Source organism: Caenorhabditis briggsae (assembly GCF_000004555.2).
Source record: "Caenorhabditis briggsae complete genome, chrX, whole genome shotgun sequence".
Classification (NCBI taxonomy): Eukaryota; Metazoa; Nematoda; class Chromadorea; order Rhabditida; family Rhabditidae; genus Caenorhabditis; species Caenorhabditis briggsae.
Genome location: NC_013491.2, coordinates 15,129,344 through 15,150,334, shown reverse-complemented (window position 1 = coordinate 15,150,334; position 20,991 = coordinate 15,129,344). Strand labels below are relative to the sequence as shown.

The 20,991-nt window shown below is 34.5% G+C and overlaps 2 protein-coding genes across 2 annotated transcripts; one reads left to right on the top strand and one right to left on the bottom strand.

The window, feature by feature from the left end:
* Positions 1-3,968: 3,968 nt before the first annotated feature.
* On the bottom strand, positions 3,969-5,409 carry CBG00262 (the record flags this gene model as incomplete). Its single annotated transcript, XM_002645287.1, has 4 exons — positions 3,969-4,098; positions 4,416-4,519; positions 4,563-4,681; positions 5,355-5,409. 4 exons carry the CDS (start codon positions 5,407-5,409, stop codon positions 3,969-3,971), a joined length of 408 nt encoding a protein of 135 aa, XP_002645333.1.
* Positions 5,410-11,128: 5,719 nt separating this feature from the next.
* CBG00261 lies at positions 11,129-19,670 on the top strand (the record flags this gene model as incomplete). Its single annotated transcript, XM_002645286.2, has 8 exons — positions 11,129-11,212; positions 16,697-16,780; positions 17,056-17,178; positions 18,019-18,147; positions 18,813-18,894; positions 19,005-19,102; positions 19,151-19,305; positions 19,532-19,670. 8 exons carry the CDS (start codon positions 11,129-11,131, stop codon positions 19,668-19,670), a joined length of 894 nt encoding a protein of 297 aa, XP_002645332.2.
* Positions 19,671-20,991: the final 1,321 nt, after the last annotated feature.

Here is a 20,991-nt window from a genome sequence, read left to right as displayed (position 1 = left end):
GGACAATGAAAAAAGAGAATATAAGGGCAAATGTGATTTTTAATGTTTCTCCGTTTTCTTCGCTGTCGGTTTTTTCCGGGAAATCTTTTTCGAAGATCTTTGTGTCTTTTGAAAAGTCAAGTCAGTGACTTGCAAATGAAGTAGGAAAAATACCACTAAATGAACCCATTATGGGTTAGAGACACTAAGTCGGAAAAATAGAAGCAAGAAAAAAACCCGAATTCCAATTTGTTTTACTTTGTAGGATTGGGATTACGGAAACGTTTCAAAAAACTGCACAGACAAAATTTCATGGGAATTCCGACTCTGCCACTGAAATTCTGTCTTCATACCCTTTGACTTTTAGACGGGAAGTGAATTTTTCCTCTTCAGAAAATCTCTAGGGAAAAATTGGGAAAGAAGAAAAATGAATTTCTGGAAGCAGGCAAAAAGCAGCACATAAATTCATAAGCGCAAAAATTCAAAATAACTACGAAAGTGTTTTGAGAAACAAAATTTAGTGCTACAGTAATCCTTGATCGGCAAGAACTGATGTTCTCAGGTTTGTGTTAGCACTTTCTGTAATAAGATTTCCGAATTCAATTAGGACATAACCCAAGAGTGTGTGACTGGTATAAGAGTCAAAAAATCAAATTTGCACCAAGAAATAAACTCAAAACACAAGGATATATTCTTGGAAATATAAAAATATAAAAATTTACAATTTTGTAGAAACGATTTGGTATCATTTCTAGGTAAAAACTGTCTGATTTTTTTGTTTTCAAGAAAAGTGAACAGCCTACAAATCACTGTGAAATTTATTTTCTTGTAATTTTTAAAAGTAACAAGAAAGTATGAACATCAGTTGCTTGATAGAGCACATAACGTTATCTCATTAGTAATGCAATGGTAGCATGTAAGCCTGAATTAGATGCTTTCCGATTTTGTACAGTATCTGCCAAAAGAATATGTAAACGTTTTTATCGGTTGGTTTTGACCATTTTCAAGAATCTAAAGCTAGGTTGTAAAATGTCCGATCACTTTAAAAATATTGGAGATTTTAAAACAAACCTAGTTTCAAAATTATGCTTTTGAAGAACTTTTTTGAAAACGCCTATTTTTTTCAGATTTCTCCCGATTTCAAAAGGGCACTTTTCCACGTTTCAACAAAAATAGAAGTATAGGTGTGTCCCAGAAATTGGCAAATAATTGAAAAACTGGTAATTTTCAAAAATTTCTATGAGTGCAGAACTTTAATCCAGGTCTGTTTTATAACCTCCGATGTTTTCAATGTGATCAGACACAATCGAGCTCTTCAATCTAGACAATGATCAAAATCAAATGAAAAGCTTGCTTTTGTATACCTTATTGGCCGGTACTGTAGCTTTAAAGTTCAACCATGTGATCCTAAATTTTAACATTCAATAGACTTCGAAAAAAAGTTTCTGAATAATGCGAAACAGTATAAAGATTCATGTCGAATAGTACATAAACAATTGTAAGACAAAAGTGTTTTCAGGAGGCGGAATTGGATTACTACTGAATTGGATTTCCCACTCAATTCTAGTGGAAAACTTTTATCAAGTTGAAAGGTTGAAGTCTAGTTCGCCCGTCTAGAAAGACGGAACTATAACCTTTATAGACGAATTTTTATCAGGAAGAATATGATAAAGAGCGATAAGCACAAGTTCAAAAATTAATTAACCCGGAAATTCCATCATCGTATCATAACTCAATGAGGAAGGAAGAGGATACGCACAACTCAAGGATTTGAAACTAAAAGTGTGAAGAAGTGACATGTAGGTCTCTCGAGTGTTCCTGTCCGAATTTTTACAAGGAAGTTTTATTTTCTGACACGAGGGGTCAGAGCATGTTATTGGAGACATTGAATTTTCCTATTTTCAGTTTGATTTTTTTAAGGTTTTGATTTTCCAGGTGTTCATAATTGTGAAACATAAAGCTAATATCGTATTTCCTCTGATAGAAGCCCATCCGAATCGTCAACGTTAAGCTTAATTATTTCGATTCCTGTGAAAGATATTAAACCGGTGCCCGTTGGTAAAATATTTGTGATGTTATGATAAACAATTTATCGGTTGACGGATTGTTGATATCTTTTACAGGTATCGAGATAACTGAACTCAAAGTTGACGCTTCGGGCGTCCATTAAGGAAAATACGGTACTTTGATTACCGTACTACAATACCATGAAACCCACAAGAAAACCTACCCAAATGCAGAATAATGTTTCCTGTAGTGATCATTGCTAAATATAGATGATTCTCGCTTTTCACCAAAAAGACACAATCCGGAACTAACTAGAAAAAGTGTCTAATTCCTTCCCGAGCAAATAAGCAAAAAGAAAAAAGTTGTTAACTTACATCGTCTGGGCGGGAGATTGAAGAAAAGATGGTAGGGAGTATAAGAGAATGCCATTGTTTAAAATTGGAAGAGAAAGTATTCGATTAACGAATCGAGGGAGTTATTCTTGGCCCTTCACTATTTTCTTCTTATTCTTATTCTTCTTTCTTCCAGATTTCACTAATGGATAAGATGTTTTGTTTTTCGCTCGAGTGGAGCAATGAAAAATGGGGAAAAAGGGGTGGCGAGGGGGAAAGCACCTTTTTTGTGTGCACAAAAATGTGTCGGAGCTGTGTGTCGGAGTTTTCTTTCTTCTTATTCTTTTCCTTTTTCTCAGATTCTTCTAACATTCTGATTTCAACTTCTGTTTTCTGGGAGTCTATGGGCGGAGCAATCTCTTCTTTTCAATTTTCAGCACTTCAGTTATGAAAGGGTGCTCTATGTCCCAATTAGTGCAAGTGGTACGGTGGAATTTGAGTGGGAAACCACCGGAAGCTACAAGACGGGAAACAATAAGGAAGAATGATGGAATAATAATTGGGCTGTTTTTCGTAGAAACTTCTTTATGGTGACTAACTCTGTCAGAACGAATGTAGAGACATGTCAAGATTCTGGAAAAGAGAAAAAAAACTATTCAGAAGTTTGAGCTATCCCGAAGATCAAGTAGAAATTATCATTCAAAAAAAAGTGCAAATGTATGTTTGATATGTAAAATAGAAACAAGAAAAAATTAAGAAAAAAAAAAGAACTGAAGTCATTTATATACGAAATCTGTGTAATGAAGGATAAAGAGGTTTCAAAAATAATACTATGTTTGCGTAATGAATTTTTAATAGAGAGATACGTCAAAGATTTTTATGGAGAGATGAATTGAAGACTGAGCGAGGTCAAAGCAAAACTTAGGTAATAAAGAGGAACAGTTTTTGTGACTAACATACCGTAAAGCCTAAAAAGTGTTTGAATAAGACTTTTTTCCGGAAATTTTTCTTGATTTTCAAAAATTTGAAATACTGAAATTTGGGAGTTTCAGAACTTTTTGGTTTCAACATTTTGGATTTTCAGGTTTTTTCAATTTTTAAACTTTAAGAAGTTCGGAAATTCGGGATATTCTAATTTTGAAAGTTCCGGAGTTCAGAGTTTTTGATTTTCAGAATTTTGGAATATTGGAATTTTGAAATTTTGAAGTATTCCGATTTTGAAAATTTGGGCATTTCGGTAATTTGAAATTTTTGGATTTTTGAAGTTACGGAATTTTGAAATCTTTAGAACATTTTAGCATTCAAAATTTTAAAAATAGAAATCTCACATTGAAATAAAAAAGCTCGAAAAATTGGTGTAATATTTTACAAACATTAAAAATATTTCGCCAGCAGACCATTTTTCGATATTTCTTGCAGGGATAGAAATAAATTGTTTCAAAGTTATACGGTTCTATGAGCTATGTATTCACAAATTGAAAAACAAAAGAGGAATCAATGGTGTTTTCTATTCCCACAATCTAAAAATGCACGCGCTTCTTCTTCTAAGAAATCAGAATCTGCTCTTGCGAAGAAACGTTCTTCAGAGCTATCGTTTTCTAAACTCACACGACCTAACTGAGCATACATTTCCAAGCTTTTTCAAGTCAGTTAAACACATACACGCATCCTCCCATCTTGACTTTCCTTGTCCTCACATTCAGATCCACTTAAAAAGTCGCACTCTTGTTTTTGCAGAATGACTTCTTTTTTTCTGACACGAGTGCTAAGAACGTCTCTTCTGATAAACGAAACGTGTCAAGAAATGAAGAAAAAACTAAATAAACATTGAAACAGAGAAATTGAAACACATTCTGGGAAGTGGGTTTAAAGCCAATGTCTTTTGCTCTTTTTTTTCACGAAGACCCGAACTTTGCAAGAAAACACAACGCCAGAAAGGAAGTTGTAAGAGAGAAAGAGAGTTCATCAAGTATTCGGTGCCTCAAACTCTCTGGCTCCTATTCTTTGTCAGTCATTTGGTACAACAATGTGTACGCCGGTTTTTTTCCGTCTTATTCGTTCATTGAGTTTTGGTCCGTGGTGTCGCTTATTTCACACGTACCTTGTTGATTCACAAATGAACAGTTGGCAAAGAAACTTCCGACTTGACAAATCGGGGATGTAGACGACCGGCATCGAATGGAACGACAAATTTCAAAAAGCTGAATAATAATTTAGGTTCATATAGGGAACAAGTACACGTACCCGATATTCACACTGTGGACCAATAAAAGCCGGTGGACACTCGCAATGATAACTTGATGACCCGTTTAAAATACACTTTCCCTCATTCCAGCACGGATGACTATCGCATGGAGAACCTTCTGAAAGCGGTGAGAACATTTTTTTTATGGATGACATATAATAACAAAAAATTCTGAATTAGCATATCTAAAAAACATCTAGAGCTTCCCGAAAAGATTTTCCAGGTCAACAACCGAAAATTGATACTATATTCGAGGCGAACCAAAAATCGCTAAATCTTATGAACGTTTGAGTACTAAATAATGAATCTGGAATAATAAAACGGAATTGTGAACAAAGAGGACCAACAGCAATCCAAAACATTTTTTAAAAAACTGAAAATCAAATTGTAAACTGCTTTTTAGTGATTTCTATGATTTCACAGACAAACATACATTTTTCAAATACATTAGTTCAAAATTTTCACAACTGAGTTCAGATTTTCAATAAAAACATCCACCGTATTTCCTCTAATAGAGGCTCAACCAAACTGTAAACTTCGAGCTCAAGTATTTCGATTTCTGTGGAAGATATCAAAAAGTTGTCGACTGATAAAATTTTGAATAATTAATCAGTTGACAAGTTTTTGATATCTTGCACAGGAATCAAAATAACTGAGCTCACAGTTGATGGCTTGGGTGGGCTGTTGTTTGAGGAAACACAGTAATTCTCGTTAAACCTAATTTTTAAAAACATCCCAAAAATCACAATACATGAAAATTGTGCCATACGGTGCTACATGTTTGGACTGACCGTATACAAGCCTGGACGCTACTCCATTCAACAATTCGCTTACTGTAATCGCCATGATTGCATTTCCAGGCGGCGACTCGCCTATGAATAAAACCTGGAAACAAGGAACTGAAAGAAAACGTAATTCTATCACTTTAAACTGAATGAACGGGATTAAGAGTACAATTGAAACGACGATCATGATTCAGATGAAGGGGAGAAAAAGGGGGGGGGGGCTTCTCATGTGTTGTGAAAATTGAAAAATGGGGGAAGAAAAGAATGAATAGAAAGATTAAAGAAAGGGACTCAATTATTACTATGCGAAATTTATTACTTCAAGTACGCATAGTACATTTCTTATTCATAAAACCAATTGAAACAATTGGGAGAACAAATATTGGAGGGAATTGATAGATGAGGAGTGTACTAGAAATTTATTGTTGATATGTTTTTAATATTCTGTCATTCGCAAAAAAATGATGTGAGGAAGAACACCATTGTTGATGTGCTCGTGGATAATTTATTCATTATTATATATCTTGTGAATTTTTGATAGGAAAAGAAGGAAAACCGAGTATTCCTAGTTCTTTGAGATGCTCCTCTCTGGAACGAAAAATATACAGAAAGTGCTATAAAAAAGTCGTTCCGCAAGATTTTGAGACATAAAAAATGTAGTAGATGGTGACAAGAAGAAAAACTAAGGATAAATAAAAAAAAAGACAACAGAAAGCAACGTCATTGAGAACGACTATCAGTAGAATTTTTAAGAAGACTCGTCTGAAATGGGCCAGACATGGCTTCCCGGGTTTTTAAATTACCCCATTAAAAGCAATAAATTAGAAAAAAACCTACGAAATTCCGATTAGAGACTTATTAATTAAAACTGATGCATTAGGAGAAAAGAAAAAGTGAGAGAAAGTAATAAATGTAGTAATAAACGAAAGATGAGCAGAACTCGAAATAAGAAAAGGTTAGACCAAACATCTGGAGACGGGGAGTCGGTTCTAGGAAAAACAAAGAAACATAAGCGCTTGAAAGTTATGATTTTTTGATTTTCAGTTTTTGAATTGTATACTGAACTTGAATCTTGAAGGGAAGATCACTGTAGCTTTTTAAAATATGTTGTTCAAACAACGATTACGAAAAAAAACCTGACGTGTCTTAAAATTACAGAAACTCGTAATTAATGTTTATGATGCAATACAATATTTTTCTTCCAAAACTTTTCATTGCATCTGAATGTGTTGAAAAATATTTGAATTCTCAATTTATCCAAAAAAAGAAAATATTCTACACCTTTCCAAAATTGGGCAAGGTACTAATAGTTTTCACATTTTACATTATACAGTTTTTGGGCGGAGTCTTCCTCGAAAACTTTTGAATAGAATACAAAAAATTAAATCTTATCAACATTAGGTCATACTCCTTAGAAAAATGGGTTGTAAGTGATTTTTTTGTTTCTATCTGGAGCATCTGATACTTCCGAGAGAGTAAGAAAATTTCCTTCAAGCCTTTTCAAATCTTTTTTTTTTGAATACAGCAACCTGAAACATATTTTCATTGATGTCTAATTTATTTTTGCGTTTGATATCTCTTTGTAGCTTACTAATAGCAGCTTTAAATACTTTGATGAGAATTAAAACACTTCGTACATTTTTATCAATGACTTTATCAGAATGACAAACTGTACAGCTACAAGAAGTGGACTCCTTCGCATCCAGAGTTCCTAAATTTACTTGAACTAGAATCCGAATACAAATACAAACAAAATTTATTCTCCTTCTTCCCGCTTATGAGATTAGTAGTTGGTAGTAGATAGAAAAGGGGGGGACGCTCCGTACGGACCCCCGGAACAAAGACAAAAGGAGCCGTGGACGTGTGTAAACGAGAGGAATTTTTGGCGGCTGCTCTGAAAGCTGTCGTAGAACAACAGCGAAAAAATTTGGAGAAGGCAAAGCGATAGGAAGGAGGAGGCGTGTGAAATGGTGAAATATGGCTTGAGACGGAAATCGGTTTGAAATTAATCTTGGCCAAACGACGCCCAAATATTAAATCCTCCTCGTGCCTTCCTAGCAGATTCTTGAAATGGAAACTTCCGAGATTTGCAAAAAAAAGCTTCTTTGCAAAAGGCTAAGACTTCCAAAATCTACTGAATTTTTTCTAGAAATTATTAAAAAAGACTGTGAGATAAAAAACTATTAAGAAGGTAGTGTAACTAATGAGAATCATCTTATGGAAAAATTTCTATTGAAAGTACATGAGAAAACTAATTTTAAGGAAAAAAGAAACAAGATTCGAGGATTAGATTGAGTAATCAGGTTAAGGTCACTCTCACAACATCCTTCACCAAATTAGGAAAGTTTCAATGGTTCAGTACGGATCTCCCGGAGTTGAATTCAATGCTCGAATCCACTACTTAAAAAGTGGGCTCCCGGACATTTCGCAACCGGACATTTCGCAGCCGCGACATTTCGCAGCCAGACATTTCGCAACCAGACATTTCGCAGCCAGACATTTTGCAGCCGGACATTTCGCATCCTCTGATAACGTCAGAAAATCAGAATTCCAAATTATTCGGTTAAAAGTATATTTTAATGTCAAAAATTGAATTTTCGAAGAATTCGGCTAAATCTTCACTGTTATGATATTTTTTAGAATTTCTTTTTTTTTCTTCTCGAATTCCAACTTTCTAAAATCTTACATTTTAAAAAGAAATTCTGAATAACAATGAAGATTTAGCATTTTTCAATTGATTGAATATTTGCTTGCTATTTTTTCAGCTGAAATTTGATTTTTTTCAGCCGAATTCTTCGAAAATTCAATTTCTGACATTAAAACTTTTTTCGAAACCGAGGAACTTGGAATTCTGATTTTCTGACGTTACCAGAGGCTGCGAAATGTCCGGCTGTGAAATGTCTGTCTGCGAAATGTCTGGCTGCGAAATGTCCAGCTGCGAAATGTCGCGGCTGCGAAATGTCCAGCTGCGAAATGTCGCGGCTGCGAAATGTCCGGGAGCCGAAAAGTGCACAACAACACAACACGGAAAAGACAATGAAAACTTGAGGAGAAAAAAACAAGCATAGATTCAAATTTGTCATGTGTGAAAAATTGTGGTCGAACTGAAAAAAAAGAGTCGTTCGTCGTACCACCACTTGACAAACAGAGGTGTCCCTCAAATGTGTTCGCCATGAGGAGAAGTGTGAAAAAAGGACGAACCCATCAGATCGTAAATCAAACTGATGAATGGGACAAAGGAGTCTGAATTTTTCGGGACAAAATTAGAATTATTATAGTAGCAGGGATGTTCGGAACGGAATTCAAAATAATTCTGGCCATTTTCGGATTGAATTTCCGGTCGAAATTTTTTTTCGGAAGATTTTTTCAGAATCAAATTTCGGACAAAAAATATATCAGAAGTTTTTTTTTTAATTGTTGATTTGTGAACTACGGTATGTCACAAGCGCACACAAAAATATGTTTGTTGGTTTTGGACGGAGTTACTCATAAATTTTTTTCGTTTTCAAAATCACCTTGTCAATTTTACACCAATTATCTGTGTTTTTGTGATTGAAAATTAAATATCTATACTTCAAAATGGAATGTTAGAAAATTATGAAGATTTCGAAATTTCGAAATTTCAAAAATCGGAATGATCCATAGTTCCAAAAACTTAAAAGTCAGAATATTTCGATATTTAGAAAACTTCATAATTGGAATTTTCGGCACTCCGAAAAATTCCGAAAAGATCATTCCAAACGTTATAAAAAAAATTTTGAAATAATTTGGGTTACTTGTCCCAATTTTTGGGAACGCTTGCCGTATTTCCCCTTATAGCACCGACCCCCCTTCAGGCTTAATTATCTTGATTCTCGCGAACGATATCAAAAACTTGTCAACTGATAAAATATTGGTGAAGATAAATGATTTATCAGTTGACAACGTTTTGATACCTTTCAGTGGAATCGAGATAATTGGCCTCAAGGTTGATGATTTGGGCTGCATTTTCATAGAGTATGTACGGTATATGTGAACCTAACCGAATTATTCGTTAAAAATCTTCGGAATTTAAAATTCAAATTGTAAAGTCTTCTGATTCCTCTAGGATCAAATGAACAATTTCTGATGACCGATAATAGCAAGTGGGTGGGAAATGTGAATATTTTGCTGCAATATTTTCTTTACTATGACATAATAATCGCTCATTTCCTGTGGGTTCCTACTACGTAGTTTCTTTCTGGTCGTTCATCTTTCTTTTTTTTTGTTTGTAAGGGAAAATGGTCATAAGATACAGGGAACTAAAAGAATTATCCATGAAGCTAATTCATAGATAAAAAGGATTGCTACCGTACCCCTTAATTTTAAATTTCAAATGTTTTGGTTTCCGAACGTACCTTATCAAAAAATAGAAGGAGTTCCCACACAACAATACACAATTTTGAAAACTCTCACAGAAGCTGATTACTCTCTTTTTCGAGAAGAAGATGAATAGGAGACTGAAGTGTTTTCATCGCAGACCGAACAAAAACTATTACCTCTTCTTGTCACGGACAAGGTAACGACATATTCAATAGCGAGGGGTAATCCGCCTTTTCCGTATATATGTTCCTCTGTTTTTTCCATATAATTGTGTCTTTTATGTGACTTGTCAATGCATTTCTAGAAGAATGCCTTATCCTGTTTCCTTGAAGTCAAGTTGGGGAAGTAATTAAGGGTCCGAACGGGAGAAACAACAAGTTTTTTCGTTTAAAAATTAGCTTGGGAACTAAAATGAGTAGTTAAAAAAGGAGCAAAAGTTGCAAAACGAGTTTTCGTTCCAAATCTGAACAGAAAAGTAAAACAAAATCTATTGAAAGTAGAGGAGAGGATGATTCCAGTTACCGTGAATGCTCAAATAGAATCCCGCTATTTATATGAAATTTGAGTACAATTATCTCGGTGTTTTCCAAAGATTTCAAAAAATGAATAACGGGTATCTCATGATGAATCATTTATCAATTGAAAATTTTCAAATACCTCTTCAAGGAACCAAGGTAATTGAGCTCAAAATGCACGTGTAGGGTGGCTTCGGTTAGAGCATTTACAGTAAACAAGACACAGATAATGAAATTCAAACTTCTCTAAAAAAATAGGAACCTTACAAAATATCAAATTCGAGAATCCTTAATAACCGTAAAAACAAGGTTTCAAAAAAAGATGAACAAAATATTCGAAATACGAAAAATGGAAAAATAAGTTTGGAATGCGCTTAGGTATCTACTTTTTCTCGGAGGCTATTTGGTTTTTGTGACATCCTCCTGGAAGTGGATATATGCGCCTGGGGACCGATAAATACTGATACGGCTATGAGTTGTTGTCCTTTGTCTTCGGCTCTCCGTATGGGCGTCCTCCTCCTTCTTTTATTGTGGGTGTCCCATCAGGTTGACATAAATTAGTCTTCGTTTTCTTCTGCCGCCGACTCTCACTATCCAAGAAACTTGGATTTTTGATGAATGTCCCCGAAAACAGATTCTGACTGGTAAATTCGGGGAATGTTTGCATATGATGCTTATTACAGATTTAGCTATATTCTCAGGATGAATAAAGGCTTCGCTCCCAAAGTTCTAAAAATATCTAGAAAATTCTCAGAGAAAAATTCGTTGTACAAAAGCGAACATTCGAACAGAGCAGAAAAAATAAGAAAAACAGCTGGGACACTAAAGAAATTTAACATGACTCTCATCATAATCCTATTTTTTGTAGTTCTCCACCAGGCCCCTGTTACTCCTCCTCCCTTTCCTCCTCCCCGTCCCAAAAACATGAAGATGAGACAGAAAAGGGGACACATACACATACAAGAAGCACTTTTGGACGAAGTCCTCTCCTTCAATAAAGCATGGAAAGTGAGCGGCGGACTGGACACAGGAACCGGCGAATAGGCCCCTAGGAGTCGAGACCCCGAATTGAAGAAAAAGATGATGAAGGGAAGGAAATGTCTTCTTACTCGTTTTCTTTTCTATCTAGGAGCATCACTATGTGTTTCAAAAACTTGTTTTGTCCTCCCTGTGTTTGACCCTAATTGAGCCATTCTGCAAAGATGGAGAGAAAGAAATGAAGCTACGGATGGTTGAACATTCAAAAGAAAGAAATCTAAATTGCAAAGTGTTGAAATGCTGATTTACAAATTCAAGTAGTAAAGTCCAAAGTTTGGACTGGGGAGAGAAAGCACAGTCATAATACTTCTCGGAAATTCTGTTTTTCAGGAACGAATCACTTTCAATTTCTCAAAGAAGACTACATTATTACCGCTAAAAATTTTGACCGCAATCATCCCGTGAAAAAATTCAAAAATGATACCTGACAAATTATTTCCGATAATATCAGCAATGATTCATCAGTTGTCTAATGTTTGATACCTTTCACAGGAATTGAGATAGTTGAGCTCAAACTTGGCGGATGGGATGGTCTTGATAAGAGGAATTACGGTGTGTATAAATCTGCTTTTTTTGTTGAAGTTTTTCCTGGATATTTTCAAAATCTGGCTCCTAAACGGTTCTACCACATGAAGCCAGTACATTCACATTTTGTACTTAAAATAAATAAATGACCTAAATATGTGAAAAATTAAGTTGAATTATAATAGTTTCGTACTTCTCCTTCTTATCTATTTTGTTAGTAGGAAATATCCAAGTTTATCCGTCTGAAAAAGATTGTAAATTCTGTTGGAACAGACTAATATTTTTCAAGTCTTTCTAAGGAAAAATAGAATTTTGCTGTGACTTTTTGTTGGAAGCTTTTTTCCTGCGGATTCATCCAAATGATATAAATTGCTTAAGTGAAGAACTCTATCTTTGGCTATTTTGGCGCTTAGTTGGTTTCCAACGATATTTGGATGAAATTGTATGAAAACTTCAACATTGAATCTCAATTTTTGTTGAGTAGACGAGTATAAGTTTCAGTTTCATTCAACGAAGTTTGTTAGATTATTTAGACATTTGCATTAACTCCTTCCGAATAAAAAAAAGATTTGATGAATTTTTCGCAGACACTTTGAATTTACACAGTTACAATAAATTCAATTTTTGCAATTTCTGTAAATGTTTGATTCAGTACAAAATCGACATCAAACTCCGCTTCACCAAATTAACCTACCTTGAAAAATTTAAGTTTGAAAATCCGGCTCTTTTCTAGTTTAGAGGTCCCAAAAAAATTTAGAGGTCCCAAAATAAAATAGAGGTCCGAAAAAAAATTAGAGGTCCCAAAAAAGTTTAGAGGTCCCAAGAAAAAATAGAGGTCCGAAATTCGAAAAACGCACAGATATTGGAATAATGTGCAGAATTTGAGTTTTGGGTTTTGAGGCTCTATAGGATGATAAGAGCGGAAATGTGACTTCTCGTAATAATTTTGGCTCCATTTATTTTTTGTCCTTTTTATGAACCCCAATTTACATATAAGCAAAATGTTGGCAAACATTAATGCCTCCGTGAATAAGCTTTCTCCCAGGCTTAGATAATTTTTAGAAAATATGCATCCCTAAGCCTATCAAAAGTATAAAATACATCATCAACATTTATATTTTAAATAAGACCCCAGAATTTTTATTTCTTACACAGTTCAAATTCTGTTACACTATTCCAATATCTGTGCGTTTGTCAAATTTTGGACCTCTATTTTTTCTTGGGACCTCTAATCTTTTTTCGGACCTCTAATCTTTTTTTGGACCTCTAAACTAGAAAAGAGCCGAAAATCCTTGTATTTCTTATCCATTATTAATCATAAGAAATTTCACTTTAACCCAATTTTCACTATTTCAGTTCTCAGAACTTTTTCATTTTCAGAACTTCTCTATTGGCACGTTCCAGTGAATGTTTAGTTTTTCCGACTATTTTGAAATCGAAAACAGAAAAATGGGCATTTTGGACAGATCAGTTCCAAAAGACTTATTATATTTGGTTTCAAAAAATAATTTTTTCATCAGTTTTTCTTCCAATTCAAAATCTCTGAGTGTTTAAATTTTAGCAATCTATTTTTTCTTTACTAATCACGCGTAGTGATTCGATTTTTGAATTTTGAATTCATATGCTCTTCACTTCCGTTTGTCTGCCCCTCCTGGTTTTTGATACAACAAATTAATTTTGTTGATAAGAGAAGTCAATTCAGGTACCTGTTATTTCAGGGGTTAGAGCACGTGCAAGTCGGTATGTGTGTGCAATTACGCATTATCAGTCGCGGTGTCAATACACCAGCTTTCTTGCTCCTTCGCACTTTTTTCTTTGCTTTTTCCTCCAAATTTCAAAGCTTCAAGAGTAACTTTCAATATCTTATCTGTGTATTGGGAGTAAATTTTGCAGAAAGCCGTGAATTCTTGTTATAAATTTGTCACAATGCTATGCAGTAACCGCAGGATAAAATTAGTTTTTCTCTCTTTCTCTTATTTTCTGGATAAAAGAACCAGGTGTTTCATAAGCAATTTTTGACATAGCTACTTCCAAATTCTTACTTTTTTCTATATTAAAATATATATTCTAGTAGTTTTCATGGTTCGGTTTCTAATAATAATTTATTTTCAAAACTTCATATTTCGAAAGTCATTTGAAAAATTTTAATCAATGTTTGTTTTTTTTTCAATGCGAACAGAGTGTGTTCTGATATATTTTTCTTGGTGTACACCTTGTTATTATTTTTTTCAGATTTTTTTTCTTTTTTAGCCTCAGAATTCAATGTCTGATTTTTGAGAGAAAACTAGCTTTCCACTTTCCTTGAATTTTTGTACTATCAAGGTTCTGAAAATACCTTACAGACCTCCCATCCAAAATTGAGCTATTCTTCCTCCCTAGAATTTTTAATGTTCTAAACTTTGACTTGTTTCAAAGATGCTCACTTATTTCTTCTTTTTTTTTGTCATCATGCCGTCCCGAAATTCACTATGGAGACGTCAAAAATAGATTTTGAATTCTGTGTTCTCTTTTTTTGGTTTCTTTTTTCTTGTCACATTGCTTTTTTCAGTCACGGCGGTCACAAGAATAATGAATGACAATAAGAAAATTAAAGGAAAAAACAGTTATTTTTTGATTCATTAAACTTTCCATTCAATTTTATAGTTTGTACATTTTGATGGTTTTTATACTTTTTCTTATTACTTTTTACAGATCAAAGTAAAAGTTGTTTCCGGAAATACTGGAAAAAAGAAGAAGAAGAACACAATGAGAATGTCGCATAGTGATGGAGAAGAATCGAATGACTCTAACGAGGTGAGTTATGTTAAAAGGAAACTGTAGAGGAATCGAAAAAGTATGACAGGTCGTGTGTTCGCTGGAAAAATGTCTCTTTTTTCGTTTTTTTTTCAACAGTTTTTCACATTTCTCTACCACTCAATGGTAAAGTTAAGGCCCCTCTTTCATGGGTCAACAAACGTTGTGACCCTACACTTCCCCCAATACTTCCCAAAGCGTGTTTTGTGACTCGAGTCGTCCTGTGTGTTTGATCTGCACACTCCTCACGTTTTCAGGCAGACAATTTCATTTTCATATGTTTTTTATCATGAAAAACCTAGAAACCACACACAGTTATGGGCGAGAGACACACAAGTTCCAGTATCCGCGAGCACTGTTTGGACATGTGTCGTAAAAAGTGCCTCGTGTGCCAGAGTTCTGACTAGTAAACACAAAAAATTTCACTTTTTAAAGAAGAATATTCGAGAATTCAAAAAACGAAAGAAGAGAATTCCTATAATTTGCTCATCTTGTTACGAATCAGACAAACTATTAATTTTGCGGAGGCTGTTTTTGTTTACTTTTATTGTCTTGGTCTTCTGCCCACTCTCTCCCACGAATTTCTCTGTTTTCTTTTGATTTTTTTGCGATCGGAACAAATCGGTCCACTGATTTTCATACACATTATGATACAATAGCAACTATTCACTGGTGAGCGGATTAAGTACCGAACAAAAACGGTTTTTGGGGCGGAAGGTGAGAAATACCTTATGATGGAGATAAGGAATGATTCAGAAGCGGAACAAAAAATATTTTTAAAAAAAAATTCATCATGAACTTAATGAAAGTATTTAGAGCGGAATTCACCTAGAAAGCCACCCACGTATAGGAAATTGAGATAACTTGATTTTGTTCCCAGTGTTTAGACCTTTTTTGAACTAAATCGGTTAGTTTAACTCAATGATACTTGAGCTTTTTTTAGAAAACATATTTTGCTCAATTTAAGGATACACCCGTCAGTTTCAGCGCAGTTATATCAATTTCAGTACCAAAAATCGCCTGTTCAGTGTAAAAACAGCAATTTCTAAACACGATTTTCTCAATTACTAGGAGGTTCCAGAACATGAATTTTGTTGTGTTATACTTACATTCAAATGAAATATCATGTTTCAATTATTATTACACTGAAAATGCGATTTTTGGTACTGAAATTCATATAACTCGGCTGGAACTACGGATTCTGAAATTCTCAGAGTTATCTAGACAGGCTAATCGTGACCTAACCTACAAATTTAATCAAAATCTGGGTTTACGAGGTGTTGAGGTGCCCTTGGAAAATTTGACCCTATCTTGTTGCATCATTAAAAATTCCAATGATGAGAAAATTATTCCAGCTAACTTTTTCGCAAAGATCCGTAACTTTTCGCATCAAATGATGATATCATTGAAAAAACATTCTTTGCAACAAAACGTTAACGACTCTCTCTCTCTCTCTCTTATCACTTGATAACGGTTCGTGAACTCCAGAAAGAAAGTATTTTCTAGTTGCTCAAGTTTTTCGAAAAAAAACTTGTGTCTTGTTTTTTAGCAGACTTTCCGAACAAAACAAAATCTCCAAACAGTTCTAGTAACCAAGTCATTCACATTTATTGAACACTGATCACGTTTTGAAGGCAGGTTTTTTTCTAGTTTTTTTTTTCGCAAAACTCCAATAAAAAATCTTCTCACCTAACCATAGACCGTTTCCATACAAACTTTTGAACAAACAAACAACTTTTTTGCTGTTTTCAAAACTTGCCAGACACTTCCTATTCACATATTTCAACTTTATTTTCATTTTTGAAGAGCTAAATGAATATCTGGGCAAAAAGACAGCGACGCGAAAAGTGGGCGGAGACAGATCTTCTCTCTTTTTCCTGGCGACCCCGCCGCAGAAAAAAAAAGGAAAAAGAGAAGAGTCTTCTCTCTATTTTTTTGTGTCGTTGTGGTTGCACTTAGAGATTCACGGATTCGTTTCCTGGCTTTTTTTGACATTTTGCTTCATTTTTTTGATTCGGATGAGCTTTTCTTTTTATTCTTATTCTCTTTTTGAGATTTCGAACAAAGTCCTGTTTTCAATATTAAAAAGATGGATTTCCGAAAAATATAAAATTATAATAAAAATTTGCTTTTCAGTACTCGGAAATGACCAATCAAAAGGAAGAATCGAGAAATGAACGGAAAGCTGTAATTCTTGGAACAGGCCACAAGACACTTTTTGTAAGTTGTGGACTTTGAATCTCAATTTTTCCTATTCCCAAAAATTTGAAATCTCCTTCTTGAATTTCTGCAAGACTCTCTCTTGGAAATGTGACCGAAGAGTTTTGAAAGTCACAAAAGAAACACAACCAAACTATTTACCATCTCTTCACTACAGACTACAGAACTGTTCATTGATCTTGTCCGTCCTGTAGGCAGAGTTCAATTGATGCTAATCCTTCAACTTTGTCACCCACACAACTGTCCATTTTCACAAAATGAATGTTTAATTTCAGTTCAAACAGCTCTGTGATGCCGCTTCAAAATACGAGAGACACGTTCATTATCCAGATGTACACTATCTTACTCTAGATCACATGGGCGCAGAGCATGTTGTGGAAGTCTCCGATCCAGGATTGGTTAGTGATCTTTTTCAGTTGTTGTTTTCTTCCAAAAACTCATCTTTCGTCATTTCTGTTTTTCGTTTTCAATTTGAAAGAAAATATCGTTTTCACAAGTCTTTGAATGTTTATTTGATGGGTCTGTTGAATGTGACTGAGGAGCAGTCAGCCGGTTGTCAGGTACACATTAGTTAGCAAAGGTTAGGTATGTGAGAAACACTTGTGTCTTGCCGCAAGGAGGGGAACACTTTCCGGTTGTTGAATTGACTAATGAATGATCAGTAGCGGAAAAAAATGGTTTCGAGTGGGTGCAAGAGATGTTTTAGCTTATGCCGACTATACAAAATTCATCAAGGTTTTTGAATGTAACATTTTCCCACGATACCAAATCCAGTGGTCAGTAGAAGTAGTCTTTTCACACGAATATTTTTTCATGTTCCGAAAATTGAGACCAGAATTCTCTGAAGTACAATAATATTCAAACCTGGTATGAATATACGAAAAGACTTATTTTCAGTTGATTTTGTACACTCCAACGAGACGGGAGTTCGATTGTCGAGTGTCCAATCAATTTTAAAATATTAGAAGTTATAAGACAGACCTAGATTAAAAACTCTGCAATTACAGAATTTTTTGAAACTTGTTAGTTTTTCAGTTATTTGCCGAATTCTAAAGAAGAGTAAAAAACGGGAGAATAACCCAAAAACTAGGAATTTTCAAACAGTTCTGTCAGCCGAGCTCAAGACTTCTGAAAATAGTATAAATCAACTGAAAAACGAGCTCCAGACTCTGAAAAAAATAAAAATCTACTGTTTGATTTATTTATTGCCATCACTGTACATAATCTAAACTTTTCAGGCTAGAACAGGAAACCGAGAAATGGCACTGACCGACGCTGACTTTGCGATTCTCTACTACTCATCGGTGAACATTGACTCTCTTCAAGCACTGCAGCCGCTCATTCAACCGCTTCAGAACCGAAAAAACGTGAGCATATCTATCTTTTTTATCATCTTTATCATGTCACACGCCATCAAGGGCTTCTGTTTTCCGTGCAACGGAAATTACACGGATTAGGTATATATGAATCCCGAGTGTCTGTTTCCCAAGCAACTCGTGAATATACTGGCGAAAGACCAAAATATGAAATGTAGACTTTGAAATTTTCCACAAAAATTTTGAATTAGGTATTATAAATTTAGCATTTCTCTTGCCACACCTGTGTCACAGGAATAGTAACAAAAAGTGAGTGAGCTGGAAAAAAACCCATTGGTGCCACTTTGACTATTTGTCTAACAAGACGAGGAGAGAAGTTTGCGAGTTTGAACGGGTTGCTCTTTGAGTAAATACCATTCCACCGCTAGAGTTGATTCCTCATTCTTCATTCTTTTTTCAACCTCGGACAGCTGATGGATCATGGGTTCGTAGACATGAAGAATTTGAGTGGCAAAGTAAACATGGAAATTTTGAAACACTTTTCTTTATTTGGAGGTTTTTTTTCTGGATGTAATTTAATATTTACATTACCTATGGCAATTGGGAAATTTGATACTTCTTGGAGGTAACCCAATAAGGGCATTTGGAAAGACATAGAAACAAAAAATGACTGGACACGAAAAACTTAATGAGAGCCTTTAAAAAATTCATTTCAGCTTCCGATTCTGCTGATATGCGATTCCGACGAAGTGGTACTAGAAGAAACTGCATCTCAACATACAAACTCTACATCAGAAGGTCAGAAAACTTTCTCAGCAAAAAAATACCTGTGACTTTTCATGAATCATAGAAATCTTACATACATGTCACACCCCAACGCACACAGTCCTATTTTCCTGTTTTTCCAGGGTATGAATCAGATGACCGAGATGGTATGAAGAGACACTATTCAATGGAACAGATCAGGAAAGGACTAGATGATAACATGACGTCTGTCATCGATCAGGTAAAGTTTAAAACTTGGAAATTTTTAAGCAATCGGTCATACTTTTAGGGCGAGAAGTTGGCTCAAGAACTTGGATCTCGTTGTTCCTACCTGGAAATCAGTTCCAGCAAGTCTTCTGATGCTAAAAAGGTGCTCACTCAGATGATAATATCACTGAGCAAGTCCGGACCAACTCGTAACCGGAGAATGTCCAAAATTGCCAGGTTAGACATCTTTTTTCTGTAGTATTTCATAACGTTCCCAAGTTTTTTCTACTTGTTTGCTCTTCGACTCAGACTATGAATGGTTTTTAGAGACCCTTCGCAGCGGACAAAACAGTGTTGACAAAATTAGTAAAAACAAACAAGTACTTGAACTCGGGAAGAAAAGTGTTGTAATCTTCAACTTCCGCGAATATATTGACAAACACCAGAATACGTTTTTTTGCAGCTTGCTACGCTCAAAATCATCAGATAAACCAGCCGGAGAGGACATGATCTTCGAAGCTGTCCAAGAAAAGAAGAAGGAGAAGAAAAATGGGAAGAAGGATGGAAAAAATGAGGAATCTAAAGTTTGTATAGTAATGTAAAACATTTCGCAAGGCTCATTTACTATTTTGATCTCTAATGGAAAATGGATTCTTAAATTCTAAATTGTACAAATTTTTCTCGTTGTCTAGAATCGTTTCCCACAGTGTCCCCGGTTTAAATTTTGAACAAATGCTTCCAGTAAACTTGTGATAATGGTCGTTTGGATTATTTCGGTAGATTTACTTATATTGATCATTTTTCTTCGTTTTGATATTAAAATAAACTTTTATAAAAGTTCAAAATGCGTTCTTCCTTTTCTTATCACATTTAGAAATCCTCGTGCGAGGCTACATTTTTGGAGCCAGATGCGTCACGCTCAATAACTCAGAAATTGCTTGTACATACGTCCTACCGTATCGATTAAAATCCCAAAAACAGAATTCAGTCCTTGAATATAATTTTGAAATTTTTGAAAATTTACAGAGCTCTAAATCAAAACCCAACATACAGTAAACACTCTAATCTAACGCCACCCGAAATGTCAGGTTTGAGCCTATGTATCTCATTTTCTGTGATAGATATTAGAAAATGGTTAACTGATAAAATATTGTCTATATTATGATAAATATTTTAATAGTTGACAACTTTTTGATATCTTTCAGAAGAAGTGAGATATATAGGATCAAAGTGGATGGCCCGGATGGCGTTCTATTAGTGTGTTTACGCTAGTTCTCCTTTCAATTTTCAAAGCTTCAATTTTGGTTTGAAAATAGTGCAATACCTCAAAAACTTCAATGGACTGCCCCACCAGCTTTCAACTTCGAGCCGATATATTTCGGTTCATGTGAGAGATATCAAGAAATTGTCAATTAACTAAATATTTTTGATAGCATAGTAAACATATTGTTAGTTGAGCACTTTTTGATATTTTTATCAGGAAATGAGATATATGGGCTTAAGTCGACAATTCAGTAGACATTCTATTGAAGTGTGTACGGTGTGTCATGAAAATTTTTATTCTGTTTTGTGTTTTTATTCTGTTTTTTTTTTCAAATTCATATTCTGTTTTTTTTTCAAATTTTTATTCTGTTTTTTTTCAGTTTTTGCTCTCCGGTTTGATTTTACTTCCTTCTAGATTGGAGGGTTTGGGAAAATTTTCAAACAATTTAAAATTATTTTTTACACCGATTAGAAAGATTTTATCCCCAATTAATACTTTTCAAGGCATTTATTATAAGGTTTTCAAAATTTTTTGAACTTTTAAAGTTATTTTTCTTCTGAAATAATTCACCACATATTTTATGACTGAGACCATCCTTAAGAACAAAGCTTTTACTTTTAACACAGAATACGATGATAATAACACAAATATCAATGAAT